Below are 19,759 nucleotides of genomic sequence, written 5' to 3' on the forward strand. Positions count from 1 at the left end.
TTACTGTGACATTTAATAAATCATGTTAAGCAGAACAATTTTATTTCTACCACTGAAAAGAAGCTGTCAAATGCAGTCATACTAATTACAGGAATATTCTTACTGAATTACAGACCACACAATACATAAGTACTTCAGGAAGTAACATGATATTTTAAATTCTTAAGAAGGTACTAAGAAAGTAGTAGATACAAATAAATTAAACTATTAAGGATAAAAGGTACTAAGTAATATGTAGCCTCGTAGCAGCAAAATCTACAGAAGCCTGGAATATACAACCATTCCAAGCAGTGACATTTTGAAACTACTTTTACTCAAGTCTGCAAAATCAGCCATGGTTCAGAATGAATGCCTTCCTAGAAAGATTTTCCACAGATTTTACTCATTTTCATTCAATTAAAATGAACAAATCCTTTTAAAAGACTCGTTCAACTCAGGCAACCAGACAGGAAGCTTTACCTGAGAAAGGTATCGCCTATAATCTTGTCGGAGTTCCTCTTTCAGTTTATGTTTTTTTCGTTCATATTCTTCTCCAAGAGGTAAACTCAAGCCATAGTCACCTGAAAGGTTAACACCATTAAATATTATTAGCATACTATTTTGTGTCAATACAAAACACATCCTGCATCTGGATTTTTATTAGATATCAGCAATAAGAAAAATGAACTGCGCAACCAGTAATTACAAAACAGCTGAAATACAAAACACCCTCTCTCTATGAGCAGTTGGAAAACTGGATTGGGTTTTGGATGTCAATTTTCCTCTAGTCCTTGTGCTTTTTCTTCCCACTAGGAAAAAAAAAAAAAAAACACAAACAACATAAACAGTATTTGGATAGTTTGACAAATAGTATAAAATAACCTAAATATTGTACATATTCTTTTGCCAATGTATGCTTCAAAGGAAATATCTTTTGACATGTTAGTTTTTAAATTACTCTGATATTTTAAGCCATGCTAATCACATAATAGAAAACATACTTTGCAAGTAGAAAGAAACAATCTATTCATTTAGCATGAAGCATGTGAAAAAATACGTGGCTTCCACACAAGGAAGAAGGAAGGAAGCTGGCCATATGCTGAAAATCATTTTTCTTTCCACCTCAGTGTTTTTAATTGTAGTAGACCCAAAATACACAGTACTTTTCCAAGATTATTCTCAGGTCTCATAAAAGCTACACTCCTAAAATACAATGCCATGCAAGCTGGCATCTTAAAGTACTTTGTAAGATACATCCTCTGCCTCAGAAGCCCACCTCTGCAACCACTTTCACTGCTCTCCAAGGAACAAGTCTCTGTCTAATTTAATCCAAATGAAATTACACTGCTTTAAAGCAGAACCAGCCAATGACATGAAACAACCACCCACCAATAATCAAAAGTGTTTTCAGTGCCCAGATTATTATTACAGAGCACACTAGTTTTGGTTGGGATAGAGTTACATTTCTTCATAGTAGCTTGTATGGGTCTATGTTTTGGATTTGTGCTGAAAACAGTGTGGATAAACCAGGGATATTATAGTTACTGCTGAGCAGTGCTTACACAGAGCCAAGGCTTTTTCTGCTCCCATCTCACCAGCGAGTAGACTGGGGGTGCACAAGGAGTAGCATAACTATAAAACAAATTCCACACAACCCAAAGACATTTGGAAGACTGAAGAATTGGTACTCACTTGAATTATAATGGTTACTTTATAATTAAAAATCCAAAGTAGTAATTCCCTTCCAAAATTTTTCAAAGGTAGCTGAATACTAGTTAAATCTAGAAGACATATAAAAAAATATACATACTGTACCTAAAGAATAGTTCTGTTGACTATTTGGAGGTATATTTTCTTTAGCCATGGATATTAACATTTTTCGAGTCTCAGAAAGCTTCTCTGATTCCTTATTCTGAAAACAAAAAAAACACTTTGCTGCATCACAAGGTAAAATAAATATCACATACAGGAACAACATTATTAACATAATTATTAGCACTACAGAACAGAGGAATAGAAAGATTGGAAAAGATGCTGGATTAGCACAGTAAGCAAGTTATACATTTCACTAATACCACCAAAAAAGTAGCTCTCCTTTACAACAAAGGAATTATCAGTTCAGCATGTTCAAAGTATTTCATGTCATGAAATATGTTGACAATATATATTGCAATTTATTTCATAAACTGTATGTCATAATCTACAATTGTTTCACAGTTTACACATATCTTCTCTGGTTTGATTTTTTTTTTATGGGGGCTGATGTGACATACTGCACCCTGTTTGAAACTATGAATTACATGGTATTACAGTCAAGTTTAACACACCTGTTCCCTGTAACTGCACTTTCATCATGCAGCTCAGGACTTTATCAAACTATAGGCTGGAAACATTCTCCCCTTTAAACTTGCTCTGAGCAGAGGAAGCAAAAATAAAGGAAGCCCAACTCTCCATAGCTCCCTAAGAATTAACTTTCTGGAGCGAATTAATAAACCTTCCTGGAAAGAATTATGATAACTAGGTAAAAAAACTTATACATCCTTTTCCCAGGGAAGAGGAAAGATGAATTCTCATAACATTCTGATTAAACAAAAAAAGGAATGAAAACAGAATATTGTAATTGCTGATAAAAGCTCAAGCTATTTGGGGCTTTGTAAGTCAAACAACAGATAAATCAAAACTTCTTTTTTTCACCAAGGACTTGACTTAGCCACCATAACACTTAGCTAGCTTGAATTATTTAGATACAGCTTTTTGCCAGGTACTGGCACTCTTACACAACTTAATGGTGCTCTGCAAATTATAAAATCTTTATAGCTTTAGAATTAGGTACTAAAATTTCTAACGGGAAATTTGTGATAAGAACAGATTTTATTTAATTGATTGGATTAAGTAATTTGCCTTTTATATTTCCTAGTTTCTGCAATGGTAATTTTGACGATATTTATATCATCCATCACCAACTCAATACCCATGCTCTGGAGTGGGCTGAGAGCAGATCCCTGCTTAGTCAGCTTCCCTAGGAAGGGAGGAAGGAACAATAATAAACATTTACATGAGTTTTTCCACTTGTAATACACAAATGTTACTGTATATGCCTGGTGGCAAACAAGTTTTGAAACTTCTACATAAAAATAAAGAATTTAAGTTAGAAATTACTTTGAATAGATAAATAATATATATTTGAACTATAAGTACAGTTTGAAAGCACAGCAAAAGCAAGCTTAAATCAAGACCCAAGCAACAGACGTGTTTAAATTTGTGAAAACTAGTTAATACTCTTACCCTCATTTCCATGTACGGTGGATCATTTTCAAGTTCTGCCTTATCTTGTGCCAACTTGGCCTTCTGATCTTCAATAAATTTGTCTAAATCATCCGCCATCATTTCTAAGGTTATGGAAAAGACATAGAACATGGAACCTCCAAAATGTAAAGATGCGTTACAGTTGCTTAAGACAGTAGTTAAGTAATGTTCAAGTTTCTCCCGTAGAACTAGAAGCCATAAGATGTTTGCCGGGTCAGTGCAACACCTGAATCAGGAAACCCATCCATGGACATTTCTTGATGTAATTCACTTGATTACTTTTATAGAGAGAAAATTCAAATATTTCAGATTATAAGACTGAAGGTATTTCTCCAAGTTGGTTGTTTTTTTTTTCTAAGTGCTTTGGGTTTTTTTTTTTCTTTGACTGCAAGTCTACCAATGGCTCTTCACACTAGCACAAGCTTATTGCTAGTGAATGCTAAAATCAAATTAGACAAAAATAAACAGAATAAAGGAATAAATACAAAATAAACAAATACCAAAAAGTACAAAATACACATATACTCTAAAATAAGGAACAAATCATGCAATTAATTCTGTGCTTAACTTACTATCACAAGAAGTCTTAAAAATCATCAAGCTTACTCAAAACCAAAAGAAAAAAAAAATCCATTAAAAAAATAACCAAGAAAAGAAAAAATAAAAACCACCACAACCAAGCATAAAACACATGCATAGTGTTTCTGGAGTTGGAGCCAACAATGTATCATTACCTCCTCTACCAACAAAATAGCAGAGGCAGTAAGAACAGCTCCAACTCTGCAATAACCATGGATATGAGGCAGCACTGACTTGCAATCAGACAAGACACCCTTCTGTAAGAAAACACATACTGAGGAGCAGCTCATTACCTTGCTTCCATTAGTTGTGCATCTTGCCTATTTAACTGAAAGCATCTTATCTGTGCAATTTAGTATATATTACTGCTCCTGGACAGCCTCACAATAAAAACTAAAGTCAATCAAATTCATGACAATGGAACTGTAGAGAAGTTAAGGCTCGCACTCAGACTTTGAATATTCTTTGTTAGGATAGTCTTGCCAGGACTAAAAGTACTGTAGATCTGCATACTAAGTAACCATGGAAAGAAGACAGACCAAACCAAATATAAAGCCTACTTCATCCCAATCCCCACTCAGCATTTTCTCCAATAAATTACTGGATAAGCTTTGCAAAACCAAGCCTACAGATAAAAATCCATACATATATTCTACACATAAAGGAAAGGTGAAACTGAGCAGAGAATTATGACCGTCAATCCCGCTAATACTACCTAAACAACTTAAGCAAAAGGATTGCTTATGCAGGTTCCTCAGCAATCCCATACAGTATCTGAACTCAGACTGCACAGCAGTTTTAGTAAGGCTAATTCAGTATCCCTCTAAAGTCTATAGATTGTATGAAGTAAACAACAGGCTAATAATAAAAGTATATCAGAAAACGCTTTTAGGGAGAGGATCAAAAAATTAAAAAAAAAAAAAATAACAAAACCAACCTCAAAAAACAGGGGAATAAGACACTTCATAGGTAAACATTTAAGAAAGTATCTGGAGAGACTGAGATAAATGCTGACTAAAAGTAAGATGAAGAGAAAAAATGTCAAAATTCCACCAGATAAATTCAAGTAATTGCATGCTAACTTAATTTAAGGAATAAATCTGCTTGATGTATTCCTTAAAACATATTCCTTTCAACTTTTTCTCTTATATTAATGCCATTTTTGATCCATAATATGAAATTATAATATTGTTAAAGAAGGCAGAACTAGGACAACCTATTCACAACCCCTAGTGATAATACAGGACAGTTAATTCCAAATATAAATTCTCCCATCTGATTCGTCCTAAATCTTTAATCTCATTAGTTCTGCACACTGATAAAGGATAAAAGAAATCTAAAAGAGGGTAAGTTTTCAGGCACTGATAAATTTTATTTAGCCTACTAGATTACATAAGAATAAAGAAAAAAACTCTTCTGAATGGGTGAAACAACTTGTCATACTAAAGAATTTAAAAGTTGGTCTCATCATCTATCCAGTGCTGCATAACCACCAAGAGGAAAATTACTTCATGTAGAAGAAAGAGGCATTGTAAGACGTCTTTCCTAAAGTTCACTGACTTTAGTATCTGTATTACTTCTATTTAAAATAACATCTATAAACTCCAGAACTGTTTCCAAATCACCGTACTGGAATGGTACCAAACCTATTCTGAGAGATGGTATAAGGAGAGGAGTATTTGCAGTGTTTTCTCTATCTAGCACAAGTAACACAATGAATATTCTATCATTCTGCACTCCAATCATATTGCTCAGAGAGCAATCTAATAAATTACAAAAACAAAGACAAAACAGTTACAGTTGAACTACATAGGCAATTCAACTGGTGTGAAGAAATCTCACAACTCCAGGCTTTGAAGAACACTGAGGCAAATAATGCTACAGCACTAATGATTCAGAATACCTTTAATACAGCTGAATAACCAGGAAAAGTGGCTAAATGCCTCCTAGAACTCTTAGAAAATAGCTAGACATTTGTTTCTTATATCCTTCTGCTGGAGTTGATCTTAAAATATGCACAATCCTTATGAGATATGCAAAAAGACTGTATTATACTGAAAGAAAAAATTAAAATTGCTTACATATTCTAAGCAAAAGACTGGCAATTTGAATGTGATACATACACTGCAAAGTTCAAAAAACAAACCAGTATGTTAGCAAATAACTTACTGAATATTAATCAATTTTATCAACTACTGTATGAAGTGACGAGATCATGACTAATCATAACAAAGAAACATTATGTTTCTGTCTGAAAAGAGTGCTAACGCAGTTCCCAGTTATGCAGTGAACTATCTCAGAGGTGACAGCACTAAACTCAAAGCAAACCATCAAACTGGCTTCATATGACTGCACAAACATACCAAAGCACAGCCTGCCACTATAAACCCACTCCAATTCAAAACAAAATCATCCATTTTCAGTTTAGCAGTATGTCTGAATGCATTTGGTGTATTTCTAGACCCTTGCAACTACTAGTAAAAGTGGCAGCTTCGAAAGTAAGCTTGGAGGCAGCTCCACAAGCATGTGCATAGAGAAAAAGGGAAAGTTAGAACATGCTGTAAACATCTGAAAACTCAAGGATAAACCATAGGTTCCCCAAAATTATGAGGTACAGACATTGTATTTTTCAAGTTTTTAGGAAAACAGAATATTCTGAAAATACTGCTGGGGGAAAAAGAAAAAAAAAGTTTGACATATCTTATCAGCTCTTCCTTTCACTCTTGCATCTTTAAATCCTGTATCTTTAAATCTCAAAACACTGTATTATTGAGAGTGAATTCCATTAAACATACTTCTGCTATACACTCAATTACTGTCTGAAAACGTCCCATAAAAATAGTATTTTCTATAATGCTTACTTCTAAGATTTTTGGTTTTCATAAAATCTTTTTTCCTTTTAAACTGGAAGTTTTCAAAAAGCAAATCTGAATAATGAGAGTCAGCCACGTAGACTTAAGCAAGTATACCAAGCAATAGAAAGCATACAGATATTCAAGAAAATTAGTCAAGCTTGAACGTGAGATTTTTACAGGATCTATGGCCAGAGTTAACAATGCACATCTCTGTATTCAAGATATGCAAAACATCTATGTGCATATGTATTGTATCATAGGTACTATACCTAGCTGTGTACTGCGTACCAACTTCATCATCTAAAGCAGTGTTTACTGCATTCCTTTCTATTCTTTCCCTTCCCCTCCTACTTTTTCAGCAAAATGGGGAGCAAAATTTAAAGCCAGCATATAAAAGTAAACAGATGTCACCTCTCCTGTCCTACCATAATACGAAAACACCACCAAGAAGAATGACAAGATGGCAATTCCCATCCATATGAACTGCAACAAGGGTGGTGAGGAGGGAAGTGCTTTGAAAAAAGCAATTATATGCTACGTTTAATAATTGTGCTTACAGGTTATATGGTTACATAATCATGTCATAAAGTTTCATGCAAACTCCCTGAAGTCTCGTAACAGCCATCACCGGCCGCCCCTGGGAACGGCATTTACAATAAGCTCTAGCTGTCACAGACGTGCTTGCTCTACCTTTCAAATTCTTACCTGGAAAAGCACAAAAATAAAAGAAAATCCAGGGTCTGGACGCTCATAATTTATAAACTGACTAAACCAACACGACTTCTTCATAACTGTGAAGGCAATTAACCCTTGAAACAACCCAACAAGTTTAGGAGTTACTTCCCCTCACCATTAAGGGCTTATCTACTTTCCCAAAACACCCCGTATGATCCAAAAGGCCATTATTTTTGGAAGAACCCTTCAGAGCCGGGACAAAGAGCTTCTCCTCCTTGAGCCTGACAGGTCGGGGCAGCGCCTCTCCCCCACCCGGGCGTGCAGCGGGGTCCAGCACACGTACCGCTTCCCTCCTTCCCTCCTCAGCAGCATTTATGGGGCACTCCCGGAAGCATCGGTGCCCCTCGGCCCAGGTGTGAGGCACTCCCGCCGGCAGGGCGCGCAGGCAGCACCCCGGGCTCAGACCCTTTAAGAAGTGCGGCGCCGTTGTTAGGCAACGGCCGCACAAACAAACTGCTCCTGCCGGAAGGCCCTGCAAAAACTGCTACCCCCGCAAGGAGGCCCAGACCTGACACTGCCTCGGGCCCCGGCCGGGGCACTCCTGCCCTGACCTGTCCTGCCCCGCCCGGTCTGGTCCGGTCCGGTCCGGTCCCGCTCCCTCCACCGCGCCTCCCCTCACACCCCCCCCTCCCCCCCCCCGGGCCCGTCCCGCTCCCCGGCGAACCGCCCTCACCCCGGCCGCCACCCGCTCCGGGCTGTGAACAAGGCAGCCGCTCGGCCACCCGCTCTGTGTGGCGGGGCCAGCAAGCCAGGCTGCGTGGGGTGCACTCCCGGGCGCTCTCCCGGCCTCCACTCACCGCTCACCGGCGGTCGCAGCTCTCCACGTCCCGCTCGTTACCGCTTCCCCGGAAACCGGCGGGAGCGCCGAGCAGCGCCCCCTAGTGGGGGGCCCCTTCTCGCTCCCCACCTCGCAGGGCGAGAGCGGGGTAGCCCCAGTGCTGCTTCAACAGGTGAACAGGAGCGGGAAGCAAGATGGTGGTGGTCGTGATCTCCTCTCTACGGAGGGGTCGCCTCCCGTGACACACCGCTAGGCCGGGCGGCAGCCAGTATGGAGAACGCACTGCAGCTCCCGGGCGCCTCCGCCAGACCGCACATTGCGGTAGCCGGGCTGCACCGCTCGACAGCTGCCGTGCCGAGCCGCTGGGGGGCGCAGCGCCGCCCATCCCGCGCCTGCGCGGATCGTACCACTTTCCGCAGGGCCCTGTCGGCCTCGTTTGGCTCTCCCTGCGGCCCGGTGCGGCGGTGAGGTGGGCTAGGGCCGGGGCCGGGCCCGGAGCGGCGGGTGGCCATGGCGGCGGCGGGAAGCGGCGCCTCCGGGAGCGGCATGGCGCAGAAGACGTGGGAGCTGGCCAACAACATGCAGGAGGCGCAGAGCATCGACGAGATCTACAAGTACGACCGCAAGCAGCAGCAGGAGATCCTGGCGGCCAAGCCCTGGACCAAAGAGTAAGGGGGAACGGGGTGGGCGGCGAGGGGGGCCTGAGGCAGGGCCGGGGTGGCGGGGCTGGCCCTGATGGCTTCCGCGGTCTCTGTCTTGCAGCCACCATTATTTCAAGTACTGCAAGATCTCGGCGCTGGCTCTCCTGAAGATGGTGATGCACGCTAGGTCGGGGGGCAACCTGGAGGTGATGGGGCTTATGCTGGGCAAGGTGGATGGGGAGACCATGATCATCATGGACAGCTTCGCCCTGCCGGTGGAGGGTACTGAGACTCGCGTCAACGCTCAGGCTGCCGCCTATGAGTACATGGCTGCCTACATCGAAAACGCGAAGCAGGTAAGAAGTGGCAGAGCGTGTTTCTCACCCTCCATGGTATAGCTGCAGATCTTGTAAGCTAATCGCGCAGGAACATGCTCTGGGGTTTGCAGGCCTCCCCCCTTTCACAGTGATAAAAGTGGCTGCCCAGCGCCCTGTTTTTTTTTAACTCAAAGACTAAGAGAACTGTGTTGGCAGCAAGCAACCACTGGGGCCTCTAAACGTTTTCACATACCTATTTCCATGTCTTCCAGTAGGTCATCAAGTACTGGATTCGTCTTGAATTCCTTTATAAATTATTTTCGTTGCTGAGAAAGTGTTTTTGTAGCTGTAGTTGGTGGCTTGTAGATGGAAAAAGGAGGACGTGTGTTTCTAGAATAGCCGATACATGTTTCTAAAAAAACTGTGCAAAATTAAATATAAAATAAGTGTCAGAAATGTTTACTATTTGTAGATCAGGAATATGATATTTATTTGTAACTTCTTGCTTTTTGAAGTCTTACTGCATAGCCATGCTGCTGTTTTCCATGAAAATAAACACATTTGTGAAGAAATGCCGTCTTCGTTATCCTGTATTCAGAAATCCATTTCATACTAAGCCTGACTGTGTAGTAAAATTCTCGCATGCAGAAGGGTAATAGAAATACAAAGCTGCATTTGTGGCTGATACAGAAACCAGCATGGCACATCAGATCACCTACTGGTGCGCTCCTTCCAATAGAGGGCAATCCCATGCTACAAATAAGTGCTGGAATAACTCTGGCCCTCCAAGCTCAAATGTTTTGAGGCAGACTTTGCCCTCTGATTCCTTAATTCTCAAAATATTTTAAACTAGCTGAAATCAGAAGCCCCTTACTTACTCACTGGAAATAACAGAGCAGTATTTGGGTTATTTTGGAGAGTTGTACTTCTATTCACAGCCTTATATGCAGTTAAGAGTTTTTTAAATAGATGTGAATTGGGCTAGATCGTAACATCAGAAAAGACTAAACATAATCCAAAAGTAGGTATGTTCTGATACTTTTAATAGTTCATCCCTACTTATGAGCAAATTTAGAAATAATCTAGTTCCTTTTATCTGAAAGTATTAATGACATAATAATACTGTTGTTGCAGAAAAGTAGGTAACTTGAAAAGATATGTGTACCTAAACATGTATTCATACTACCCAGTTCTTAGGTCGACATAATGGGTTTCAAAATGGTAAATCTATAGCATAATAGTAGTATTTTTTCATATAGTTAGTTCATCTGATATTTAAAACAGTCCAGATTTATGTAGGAGTACAAATGGGAAATTGAACTTTTGTGCAAATACAACAACTCAGCTTTACTTGTGCTCTGTCAGAGTTTGCATGCTGGCAGTTGCACATTTGATTTTGGCAAGTAGTTGTTCCTGGAATAACTCATTAACATTAGATTGCAAGTTGATATATTCCCCTGCATAAGCACTTCACAGACACCAGCGTTCTGCTTATTTGCTTCTGTGTGAGCAGGATCTGGTGCTAATATAGCCAAATGTGTTATTTGGCTTTGAAAAATAACACGTTCTTCAGTGGTTTGTTGATTTCTCTATATGGGAGTTATAAAGAAAACAAATAATATTCACCAATTCAAAATAAACTTGGTGTTCCCTTCAGTAGGTAGTTTGCCTGTTCTGTCTCATCTCAGCATTTTTCTGGTTTAACCTTCTGGATATATTCAATATTTGGCAAAAGCAAGCAGATGATGCATACAAACACACAACTCAGTTAAGAAGTAGCAGATGTGGTCATGCCAAAATTATTCAACTCAGTGTGAAGCAGCCCGTAAGCAATTCTGCGAGAGGGGTACAAAATTAGGTGCAGTGGGTATTTGTTCTGGTTTTTGTTATGTTTTATTTGTGGTTTCGTTTTCTTCCAGTATTTGTAGAGATAGCCAGGGGTATTATTTGGAAACTCCTGTTTTGCATTTTTCTGAGCCTAAAAAAAATTAAAAAATTCATCTTTGGCTTTCAGAGCCTGCTCTGGCAATAATTTCTGCCACCATGTTTGAAAACATGCCTCTGAAGTTACATTTTAAACCTACCGCTAATCTTTCCATATGCCTCTGAGATGGGTTACTGTACTAAATAACGAACATTCGCTCTGTACGGACATACCATATATTGGATGGAATTATATATATTTATGTCGTAGCTACCCTAAGAAATTTCTTATTTACACAGAGGAGTCCCAGCTTACAGTCTCACCACGTGTAATCTTCTGTACATCAGCTGTCATTGAAGATGGAGCTCCTAGCTCCTTGTAGTTCTTTGCTCTGTGGTAGTAGCTGTAAAAAAAATACTAATACTTCAGATTGTGTAGTTTCTAGAAAACGGTTTAGCAAAATAAGACACGAGTTCAGTATTAGGAAGTTGAGCATTGCAGGCTGTGTGTGCAATTGTTTCTATCCTCTCACTCTGTTGTAGTATGCTGGAAAGCCCAATAGAGGGCAGCTGATACTTTCTGAATGGAGATGAACAGTTTTGTTTTCCTTCTCTGCTGGTAGGTTGGTCGTCTAGAAAATGCAATTGGTTGGTATCACAGTCACCCTGGCTATGGCTGCTGGCTCTCTGGAATCGACGTCAGTACCCAAATGCTAAATCAGCAATTTCAAGAGCCCTTTGTAGCAGTGGTTGTAAGTACTGTCTGATAGTTGATAAAACTGCATATCAAATTATGTTGAGGGGATAATAATTTTTAGCTTTCAGTCTGTTAACATTCCAGTAGAATGCATTTTGCGTGATGGAAGTGTTCAGTCCAGATTTTAAATTGGTATTGCTCCTTTTGCTTTGCTGGCCGCAAGCTGGTCAAACTAGTAGTGTTGCTTATCAAGGCCATTTTCACTGCGTTATTTCAGGTATGGTAGCTCTGTACAAATCCATGCATTACTCTCAACTTCAGATTTTACTTGGTACTTAAGAAAACCAATATATTGAGCAATCCATATTCAACCTCCTGCTATATAACAAAAATAATTTCTTTTGTTCTCTTCATTGCTTCTTCTGTCAAAAGAGAGCAATTAAATACCTAGATGTTACTTTGCATCTAAAATGCCTTTTAAATTAAATCAATGGCATAGTGCAAGGTAGAAGAAACTACAAAAACTATTTAAGAAAAACATAATATGAAAAAACTCTTTGAGCCATGCAGGGTCTTCCAGGCTTCAGATCACATCTGAAATCAAAAGTAAACCTTATTTTAGATAGTGCTTGTATTTCCTACTGAAGGAAATGAGGGGAAGAAAGACTGGAATTAGTCAGAAAGGACTGTAACGTTGATGGAAAAATTACATTACAAAAGTATAAATCACTCTTAAGAAGTATTTCCACCATGTGAATTCTCCTATGTTATGACATAATTTCACAGATTCAGAGCATTTTCCTTGGGACTGCTTTTTTCTTTGTTTTTTTGTTTGGTTTTTTTTTGTTTGTTTTTTATATTGTTGGTTTGGGTTTTTTTTTGTTATTTTTAAAATTAAACAGGGTATTAGTAAGGAGATTCTTTCATTAGTTTCCTGTATTTTCCACCAAAATGCAGCAGATCACAATATGCTTTTTCTTACTTCTAAGGGTTATAAGATTAAAAAGCAGACTTTTATTACGGTTTATTGTTCTTAATGTATTTTGGAAACAAGGAAAATAAGTTTGAAAAAATGGTCCATATAAGGCTATTGATATTCCTGTCTTTGTAGAGTTGAATCTCATACCAATAGCTGCTGACTGAAAAGGTACTGTTTATGACAAAATGAATACAATTTGCACTAACTGCATTTCTGAAATACAATTATTGTAGAGTTCGTGTATGCCTGTAATAATTTATAAAATGCGTATAACAAACATTACCTTTATTTCTACAGATTGATCCAACAAGAACAATATCTGCAGGAAAAGTAAATCTTGGAGCATTTAGGACATATCCTAAGGTAAATAGTGAAAATTATCTAGTGCATGATTGCTAAATGGCCTTTAAATAAGTAATAGATTGGTTCTAAAGGTTACTGCGGTTTGATCATCTGACAGTTTGATCTGCTGTGCTGTACTGTATGTCATTGTTCTTTCTAAAAGGAAGATACGCTGATATACTGGTTATTGCATATTTTTGGATATTGATTAGATTTACAAAGGTTGACTTCTAGTTTGTATGTCATAAATTTGTGGCAGTGTCAAATAGACTGTCTAGATAGTGGAACTGCCCTAAAATTACATAGCTCCATGTGGTAATTTTTAACGGTTATAGTTGTAGGTAGCATTCATCAAAGTACATTTATGTTAATTCTTCTCTGTCATTTTTTAGACCTAAAACTAAACAATAATGGCACGTTTAATATGTGGTATTGTGCTTTTCATTTTAGAAAAGGAAGGTTCAAAACTGTCTACTTAATTCTTTCAAATAAATATTGTGTCTTTCCACAAAATAATATACAAAACCCCAACAACGTGGAAAGGTTAGGCTAAAAACTAGAAAATGACAGAAATATTTGAGATACTGTGTAATCTTTGCCCTTTGTTGCATTTTTAGGGCTATAAACCTCCAGATGAAGGTCCCTCCGAATACCAGACTATTCCACTTAATAAAATTGAAGACTTTGGTGTACATTGTAAACAGTAAGTAACAAAAAAAACTACTCCCTGTACCACAAGTTCTCAATGTTTGTGTTTAGGTTAGTGATTCAGTATGGAAAACTGCATTTCTTGGGAGTGTTTCAAACCGTGAAGTTTTTTATTACTTTAGCACTGTTGGCTTTGTGGAAAAGTGTTATTGTCATTTATCAGGAGATACTTTATGGGAGAACTGTTACAAAGATGAACCTGGTTAAAAGCTTTAGCAGTTGATTCTTGAACACCTTTGTGTTTTCTTACAGCAGGGAGGAAAGGCTCAGATGTACATGCTTCCCTAGTAGCAGGGCTAGGGAGACTGTAATGTCTGCTCTTCTAAGTAGTGGCAAGTGCTATATATCTCTCTGTTCTGCATCACTGGGCATGTTAAGATTGCTTCTGTCTTTGGAAGGATTGGAAAGTGCAGATCCTGGAGGGATAACATCAGCAACAGGAAGAATTAATACTTTTTCTCTTATCCTAGTATACTTCCCATGAATTGAAAGATAGTTTAGTTTTAACCATTCTTTCTTTAACTGTTTTATCCTCAGCCATGTGTTCCTCACTTCATACTTACTTTGTGAGGTATTACTTGTTTGGCAGGGCATTTGTTTTGTTGGGTCAGTCGCCTGAGCTGATCCAGCTTGAAGCACCAGTTCTTGCTAGTTAAGCTATAGTGGGGTGGAAAGTAAAGGCAGATGTTGGAGACAGTGTTTGCAAAGAACAGCTAAGGAAAGATGGAACCACTTCTTTCAGTGTTTTCAGGCCTGGCTTCAGTTCTGCCTTCAGATGCTGACAAGCACTGTAGCTTAACATCTGTGTGCATAGAACTTTAGGATCAAATTGACACCAGGGTCCTGTGTCTTGTAGGCTGCTGCACAGTGTTTTCACATTTTTGGTGCATGGATATTTGTTTAGAGTTAGAATTGTAGCTGGCATAACTTTTTTTATTGTTCAGTGCTTTGAATTTTGTAAGGTATTTGCCATTGATAAGGATTTTTTAAGATGCATGTACTTTAGGTGTCACAGCCAAACAAGACATACTTAGATGAAAGCTTACTTTGCATGTTTGTCTTTAAAGGTATTATGCTTTAGAAGTTTCATACTTTAAATCATCTTTGGATCGTAAATTGCTTGAGCTTTTGTGGAACAAGTACTGGGTGAATACTCTCAGTTCTTCTAGTTTGCTTACTGTAAGTACCATGGTATGTTATCATTTGCATGTATTAATTCCTTAGTGCTGAAAGCGAGACCCTCTACTATAAAATGGTAAACGGGACACTGACAGATTTAGATTCTACATTAAGAATCTGTTTGTCAGATTAAACAAGAAAGGAGGATTTTCCTAATCATAAACACTGAAACATTGCTTATATCTGCTCTTCAAAAGTAGAAGGTGGGAATAAAGTTTAATTTTACTGAGTTCTTGATACACTTAAATTTTGTCCTAAACACTTTAAACTTGCATCTTTTTACAGCACTGTAATAAATGGTATGCTTTAAAATAATGGTATTGAATAAGTAAACACTTTTTAAAAACAAAAACCAGCAACAAAACCAGTGGAACTGCTCACATGAGGTTTCAACAGAAATACTGCAGGCAGACCTTCAATGTAAGAGCTCAGCATCAACACCTTCCTTCTGCAAAAGCCAATTTTATACCTTTTCTTTTGGTCCAAATCAAATGAATTTTAATTTTTCATAACTTAAGGCATGGGTTCAAAGTAGTAAAGACTGCCCATTTCAGGCTTTAGGTGTTGAGCATTTGTCAGATGTTCTGCTTCTGTTCTCTTAACCATCACTCATGTGCCACTCACGTTCCGTATCCCTTCAGTTGCAGATGCAGGTTAAAATATGCAGTACTACAGGCTTAAAGGCTCTTTTCAGATTCAGTTTGTATATAAATGCTTGAATTTATACCTTAGAATTCAGTATGTTTATTGCCTTCTTTCTCCTAAGAATGCTGACTACACCACTGGCCAAGTCTTTGATTTGTCTGAAAAATTAGAGCAGTCAGAAGCTCAGCTTGGAAGGGGTAGTTTTATGCTGGGTTTGGAAACTCACGATAAGAAATCAGAAGACAAACTTGCAAAAGCAACAAGAGACAGGTAAGATAACGTATATTTGTATTCTTCCCTGTAAAAAGTGTTATTTTGTTTCAAGCTTTTAATCATGCCTTAAATTATAACCTACTGAGAATATAGGTAAGAATGGTCATATTATAGATAAGGATGAGACTCCAAATGTTAGTTTAAGAAAATCTTACCTTTATTAAGTGTACAGTGGCTTTTCAATCTCTTTGCTTCTGGGATAAAATTCAACTCTAGTTTAAAGTTTATTAAAGAAAAAAATCCCTGTTAAATTCCATCATTTATGACAAGCCAAAAAGATTTATTCTATCCAGTGCAAAATGGAACATTGCTAAAAAATAGCATGTTTTATATGGTTAATCAGGTTTAAATTCGCAGTAAATAACATTATTATATAGAACATGATTGTAAGAACTAGTACTAACAGTCCAGTAAGTTCACTCACTTAAAAATTAAAAACCCTTTTTTCATATTTCTTAATGCATCATTTTTCCACAAATAAGGAAGGTTTTGTGTTGTTTTGTGTCTTGTTTCTAAGAAGTACATTACAGACATTCAAGCCTTCGCATTTACCTCCCCTGCCTGATACAAAGACTTGCTATTATCAATTAATGAACTGGATGTACAGCATTATTTCAAAGAAGGTGTACTGTTTCCCTTCAGTGTTCCTTATGTGTTTGTTGGTAATCAGCTGGTTTCTTTTTTGAGCTTTGAAGGACAGTGTTACATGTTACAGAAGTAACGTGTTACTTCTCGCTAACACATCTTTCTCACAATAGTCTGAAGAATACATATTGCTTAGACTATCTGCATAACGTTATGGTCACCACTTTTCCAAGTAAAACCTTTAATAAAGGGTAATGGTGTCCAGCAAGTTGTACAGTGTCTTGGGCTGTTTAAGAACGTTGTATTTGGCAAATTTCAGACTTTGAAAACCAAGAAGTACTGTGCTGTACACACTGGCACAATCTCAGGCACATCTGTGGAGAATTCAGAACTCACCTACATGCATCTTAGGAGTTTTCTGAGTGAGATATAATTCCATTTAGTAAGGAACAATTTTGTAGAATCCCTTGGAATGGACTGAAAAAAAAGTAATAAAATCTGGGATGTTGTGCTTTTCAGTTTCGGAGGCTTTGTATCCCTCTTCCTCCTCATTTAATCCTGATACGTAGAAAACACAAAAGAAAAAAAAAAAAAGGCTTTTTTTTGTGAAGAGTGATTTACAAATAAATAATTTTATTTACATCTTGCTCAGTATGACTCAGGTGAACACAGGCTTTGCCTTTATAAAGACAGGAGTTACGGAAGGTTAACAGATATGTTAGGATTTTATTTGCTAACAAACATTATCAGGCTGGAGGGAGGTAGACTTTAAGAAGTTAATACCCATTTAAACTATTTCACTTGCAAGAGAGTTAAGGCTACTGCTGACTCAAAACAGCCAGGTTAGGCGGTACTTCGCAGTTGCTGTAGTGAAACAGTTACAATAGCAATGTTTTAAAGACATGAGAAGGATGGAGCAGCTGACAGGTTTGCTTAGATTTTGATCCCTGTTTAAGTGTCCCATAGTACTGACCACGTTTTATTTTCACATTACTCTTACATGCTTACAGTTGCTCAAAGAGAGAACTCCTGATCATCAAACTGTATTATTTCTTGCAGCATTTCTAGAAATTTTTCTGGTTTTATTTAGACATCATCAGTAGTTAGTTTATAAATTGTAATACTGGAAGGGCTTGGTGTTGTCATCCATTTTGCTTTCCTGTGTAACAGAGTCTACTGTAATTCCCAGAATGGATTGTAACACTGTCACTGATGCATGTTTATCTTCAGTAATCTTTCCTAAGAAAAATTACAGTGGCATCTAAACTATTTTTGAAAAATAAGGTTGCAAAGTCAGCTAAAGGATTATTGGGTGTACCTGTTTTCGGAAAAACGGTGTCAGATGTTAGCATAAATGTACTTACGCTTGGCTGTATGGTGTCCTCTGTTACAGTACATACACATCTCTTTAGAGTTGTTTTCTAAGAGTACGTATGTTTTAGCCAGACTCGGCTCCAAGCTGACTTCCTTTGCTGGGATCTGTCTAGTAATTTGTTTCCGTTCTCCATGACTTCAAGGCTGAGTCATCTTTTGCATTTGTATATTGTTTTTGAGACATTTTCATTTGTTTGTTAAATATATCCCCCTAAGTCAGACACCCTGGATGAAACTCGGATCAGTAGGAATCCTCTCAGCTGTTTGGGGGTTTTGCATGTTTCATATTTTGACTAATAACTGATTAGCTCTATGAACTCTTCTTGTAATGTTCTCTGTAAAATTTCTCAGAGGACCTGTTCTTACTGTGCACTACTGGCCTGAGCTTTACAAAGGAGATAAGGTAGAGAGAACAGTGTGAGAGCTTTTGGGTATTGATAACAGCTGGCAGCTCCATTCCATTCGCAGGGATGGTTTTTAATTTTATTTTATTTTTTGGCTCAGATGACCACAGAGCTCACTTGCTCTCATTAATGTAAGATGTCCAAAATTGCCAAAGAAGTTTTCTGGAATCATTTTTTGTGTTCATAGTTCTCATCAGTTTGCTTTTCAAGTAACAAACAGCTATTGGCAACAGTGGCTAAATAACTGTATGTGACTTTTCCTTTCTGGACAGTTGTTAAGATTCATGGGGTTATGGGCACCCTGAACTTCCAAAACAGCTGAATATCTTCAATTAACATGACAGTTCAGTGTTTGGCCAATGTTGAATTTATGCTTGTTTTTCAGCTGCAAGACCACCATAGAAGCTATACATGGATTGATGTCTCAGGTTATTAAGGATAAACTTTTTAATCAAATTAATATAGCTTGAAGTGCATCACCAACTGATATGCATCTCCAGAGCAGAGAAAGTTGTGGTTTCTTTTGCTTGGACTTGCTCAATTTGGGAAATGAAGCTGGAGTGGAAAATTATCCATTTAATTTGTAGTACATCTAATATTTCCCACCTGTCTGACCACTTTTAAAGAACAAAATGTTCTGAAATGTAGCGCAACTTGTTTTTCTCTTTATGATAAAACACAACCAGTTTAGAGAACTGTTCCAAAATGAAAATAAATATGTGACTTACTGGATTTTCCTGTTAGGTATTTATCTCTATTATCCACCTGCAATAAAACAATCTTGAAAATGAGTGGGTTTGCATTTTTTGGCAAATACTCATCTCCTCTTGCTCTTTTTCTTACTGTTCCATAGAAAAGTTCTGTCTGCTCAAGATCAGATGGGTAACCTACGCAGTGTAAGAAATTTGTTTCTCAGATTCTCATTTTTGTATTTAAGAATTTAATTCCCATTTGCTTATGTTTTAACAAGTTATTAAATCTAATAGATCCTTTATATCTAATAGTTCTACTGGTCCAGTCAGAAATGCATTCTTCTTACAGTGAGGAAGCATTCATGTATTTTGCTTCACACTTCTGATGGAGAGGGACTTTTTACAAGGGCATGTAGTGACAGGGCAAGGGGGAATGGCTTTAAACTGACAGAGGGGAGAATTAGATTAGATATTATGAAAAAATTCTTTACTGTGAGAGTGCTGAGGCACTGGTACAAGCTGTCCAGAGAAGTTGTGACTGCCCCATCTATGGCAGTGTTCAAGGCCAGGCTGGATGGGGCTTTAAGCAACCTGGTCTAGTGGAAGGTGTCCCTCCCTGTGGCAGGGGGTTGGAACTAGGTGATCTTTAAGGTCCCTTCCAACCCAAACCAGTCTGGTTTTATGATACTGTGTATTTCTAAGTAGTCAGGTAGCAACCAGTTCTGCAGTGAAACTAATAATACGGTTATATGCCATTATTTTTCTCCT

At 38.1% G+C, this 19,759-nt stretch overlaps 2 protein-coding genes across 14 annotated transcripts in view; one reads left to right on the plus strand and one right to left on the minus strand.

Moving 5' to 3' along the window:
- CSPP1 (centrosome and spindle pole associated protein 1) overlaps positions 1 to 8,546 on the minus strand; it is a 58,374-nt gene extending 49,828 nt beyond the window's left edge. For 2 of the 13 annotated variants that reach the window (XM_062633253.1, XM_062633252.1), the window contains exons 1-4: positions 8,252 to 8,545; positions 3,265 to 3,368; positions 1,795 to 1,891; positions 460 to 560 (exon numbers count right to left, since the gene is read on the minus strand). In XM_062633253.1, the coding sequence (XP_062489237.1) occupies positions 460 to 560; positions 1,795 to 1,891; positions 3,265 to 3,366 (300 nt within the window). In that variant the 5' untranslated portion in view covers positions 3,367 to 3,368; positions 8,252 to 8,545. Of the gene's footprint in view, positions 1 to 459; positions 561 to 1,794; positions 1,892 to 3,264; positions 3,388 to 4,019; positions 4,122 to 4,801; positions 4,875 to 5,945; positions 5,989 to 7,569; positions 7,717 to 7,737; positions 7,920 to 8,251 lie in introns of those variants that run through there. The other 11 variants (XM_062633254.1, XM_062633242.1, XM_062633246.1 and 8 more) reach the window with 10 other exon arrangements.
- A 142-nt stretch (positions 8,547 to 8,688) lies between these two features.
- COPS5 (COP9 signalosome subunit 5) lies at positions 8,689 to 19,090 on the plus strand. The gene is made up of 8 exons (XM_062633258.1): positions 8,689 to 8,900; positions 8,995 to 9,229; positions 11,737 to 11,865; positions 13,087 to 13,152; positions 13,749 to 13,834; positions 14,907 to 15,018; positions 15,785 to 15,933; positions 18,685 to 19,090. The coding sequence occupies exons 1-8, from the start codon at positions 8,743 to 8,745 to the stop codon at positions 18,767 to 18,769; spliced, it is 1,020 nt and encodes a 339-aa protein (XP_062489242.1). The 5' UTR covers positions 8,689 to 8,742; the 3' UTR covers positions 18,770 to 19,090.
- Positions 19,091 to 19,759: the final 669 nt, after the last annotated feature.

This window comes from Pezoporus occidentalis, unplaced genomic scaffold, assembly GCF_034315485.1.
Source record: "Pezoporus occidentalis ecotype Australia unplaced genomic scaffold, CSIRO_AGI_Poc_V1 ctg4, whole genome shotgun sequence".
In the NCBI taxonomy this organism is placed as follows: Eukaryota; Metazoa; Chordata; class Aves; order Psittaciformes; family Psittacidae; genus Pezoporus; species Pezoporus occidentalis.

Bases quoted from the DNA above. Each gene is read 5' to 3' on its own strand.
- COPS5 (XM_062633258.1), top strand. From the start codon at position 8,743: ATGGCGGCGGCGGGAAGCGGCGCCTCCGGGAGCGGCATGGCGCAGAAG. The intron at 13,835-14,906 runs GTAAGTAACAAA...TTGTCTTTAAAG, and splicing joins TTTGGTGTACATTGTAAACA to GTATTATGCTTTAGAAGTTT. The intron at 15,934-18,684 runs GTAAGATAACGT...CTTGTTTTTCAG, and splicing joins GCAAAAGCAACAAGAGACAG to CTGCAAGACCACCATAGAAG.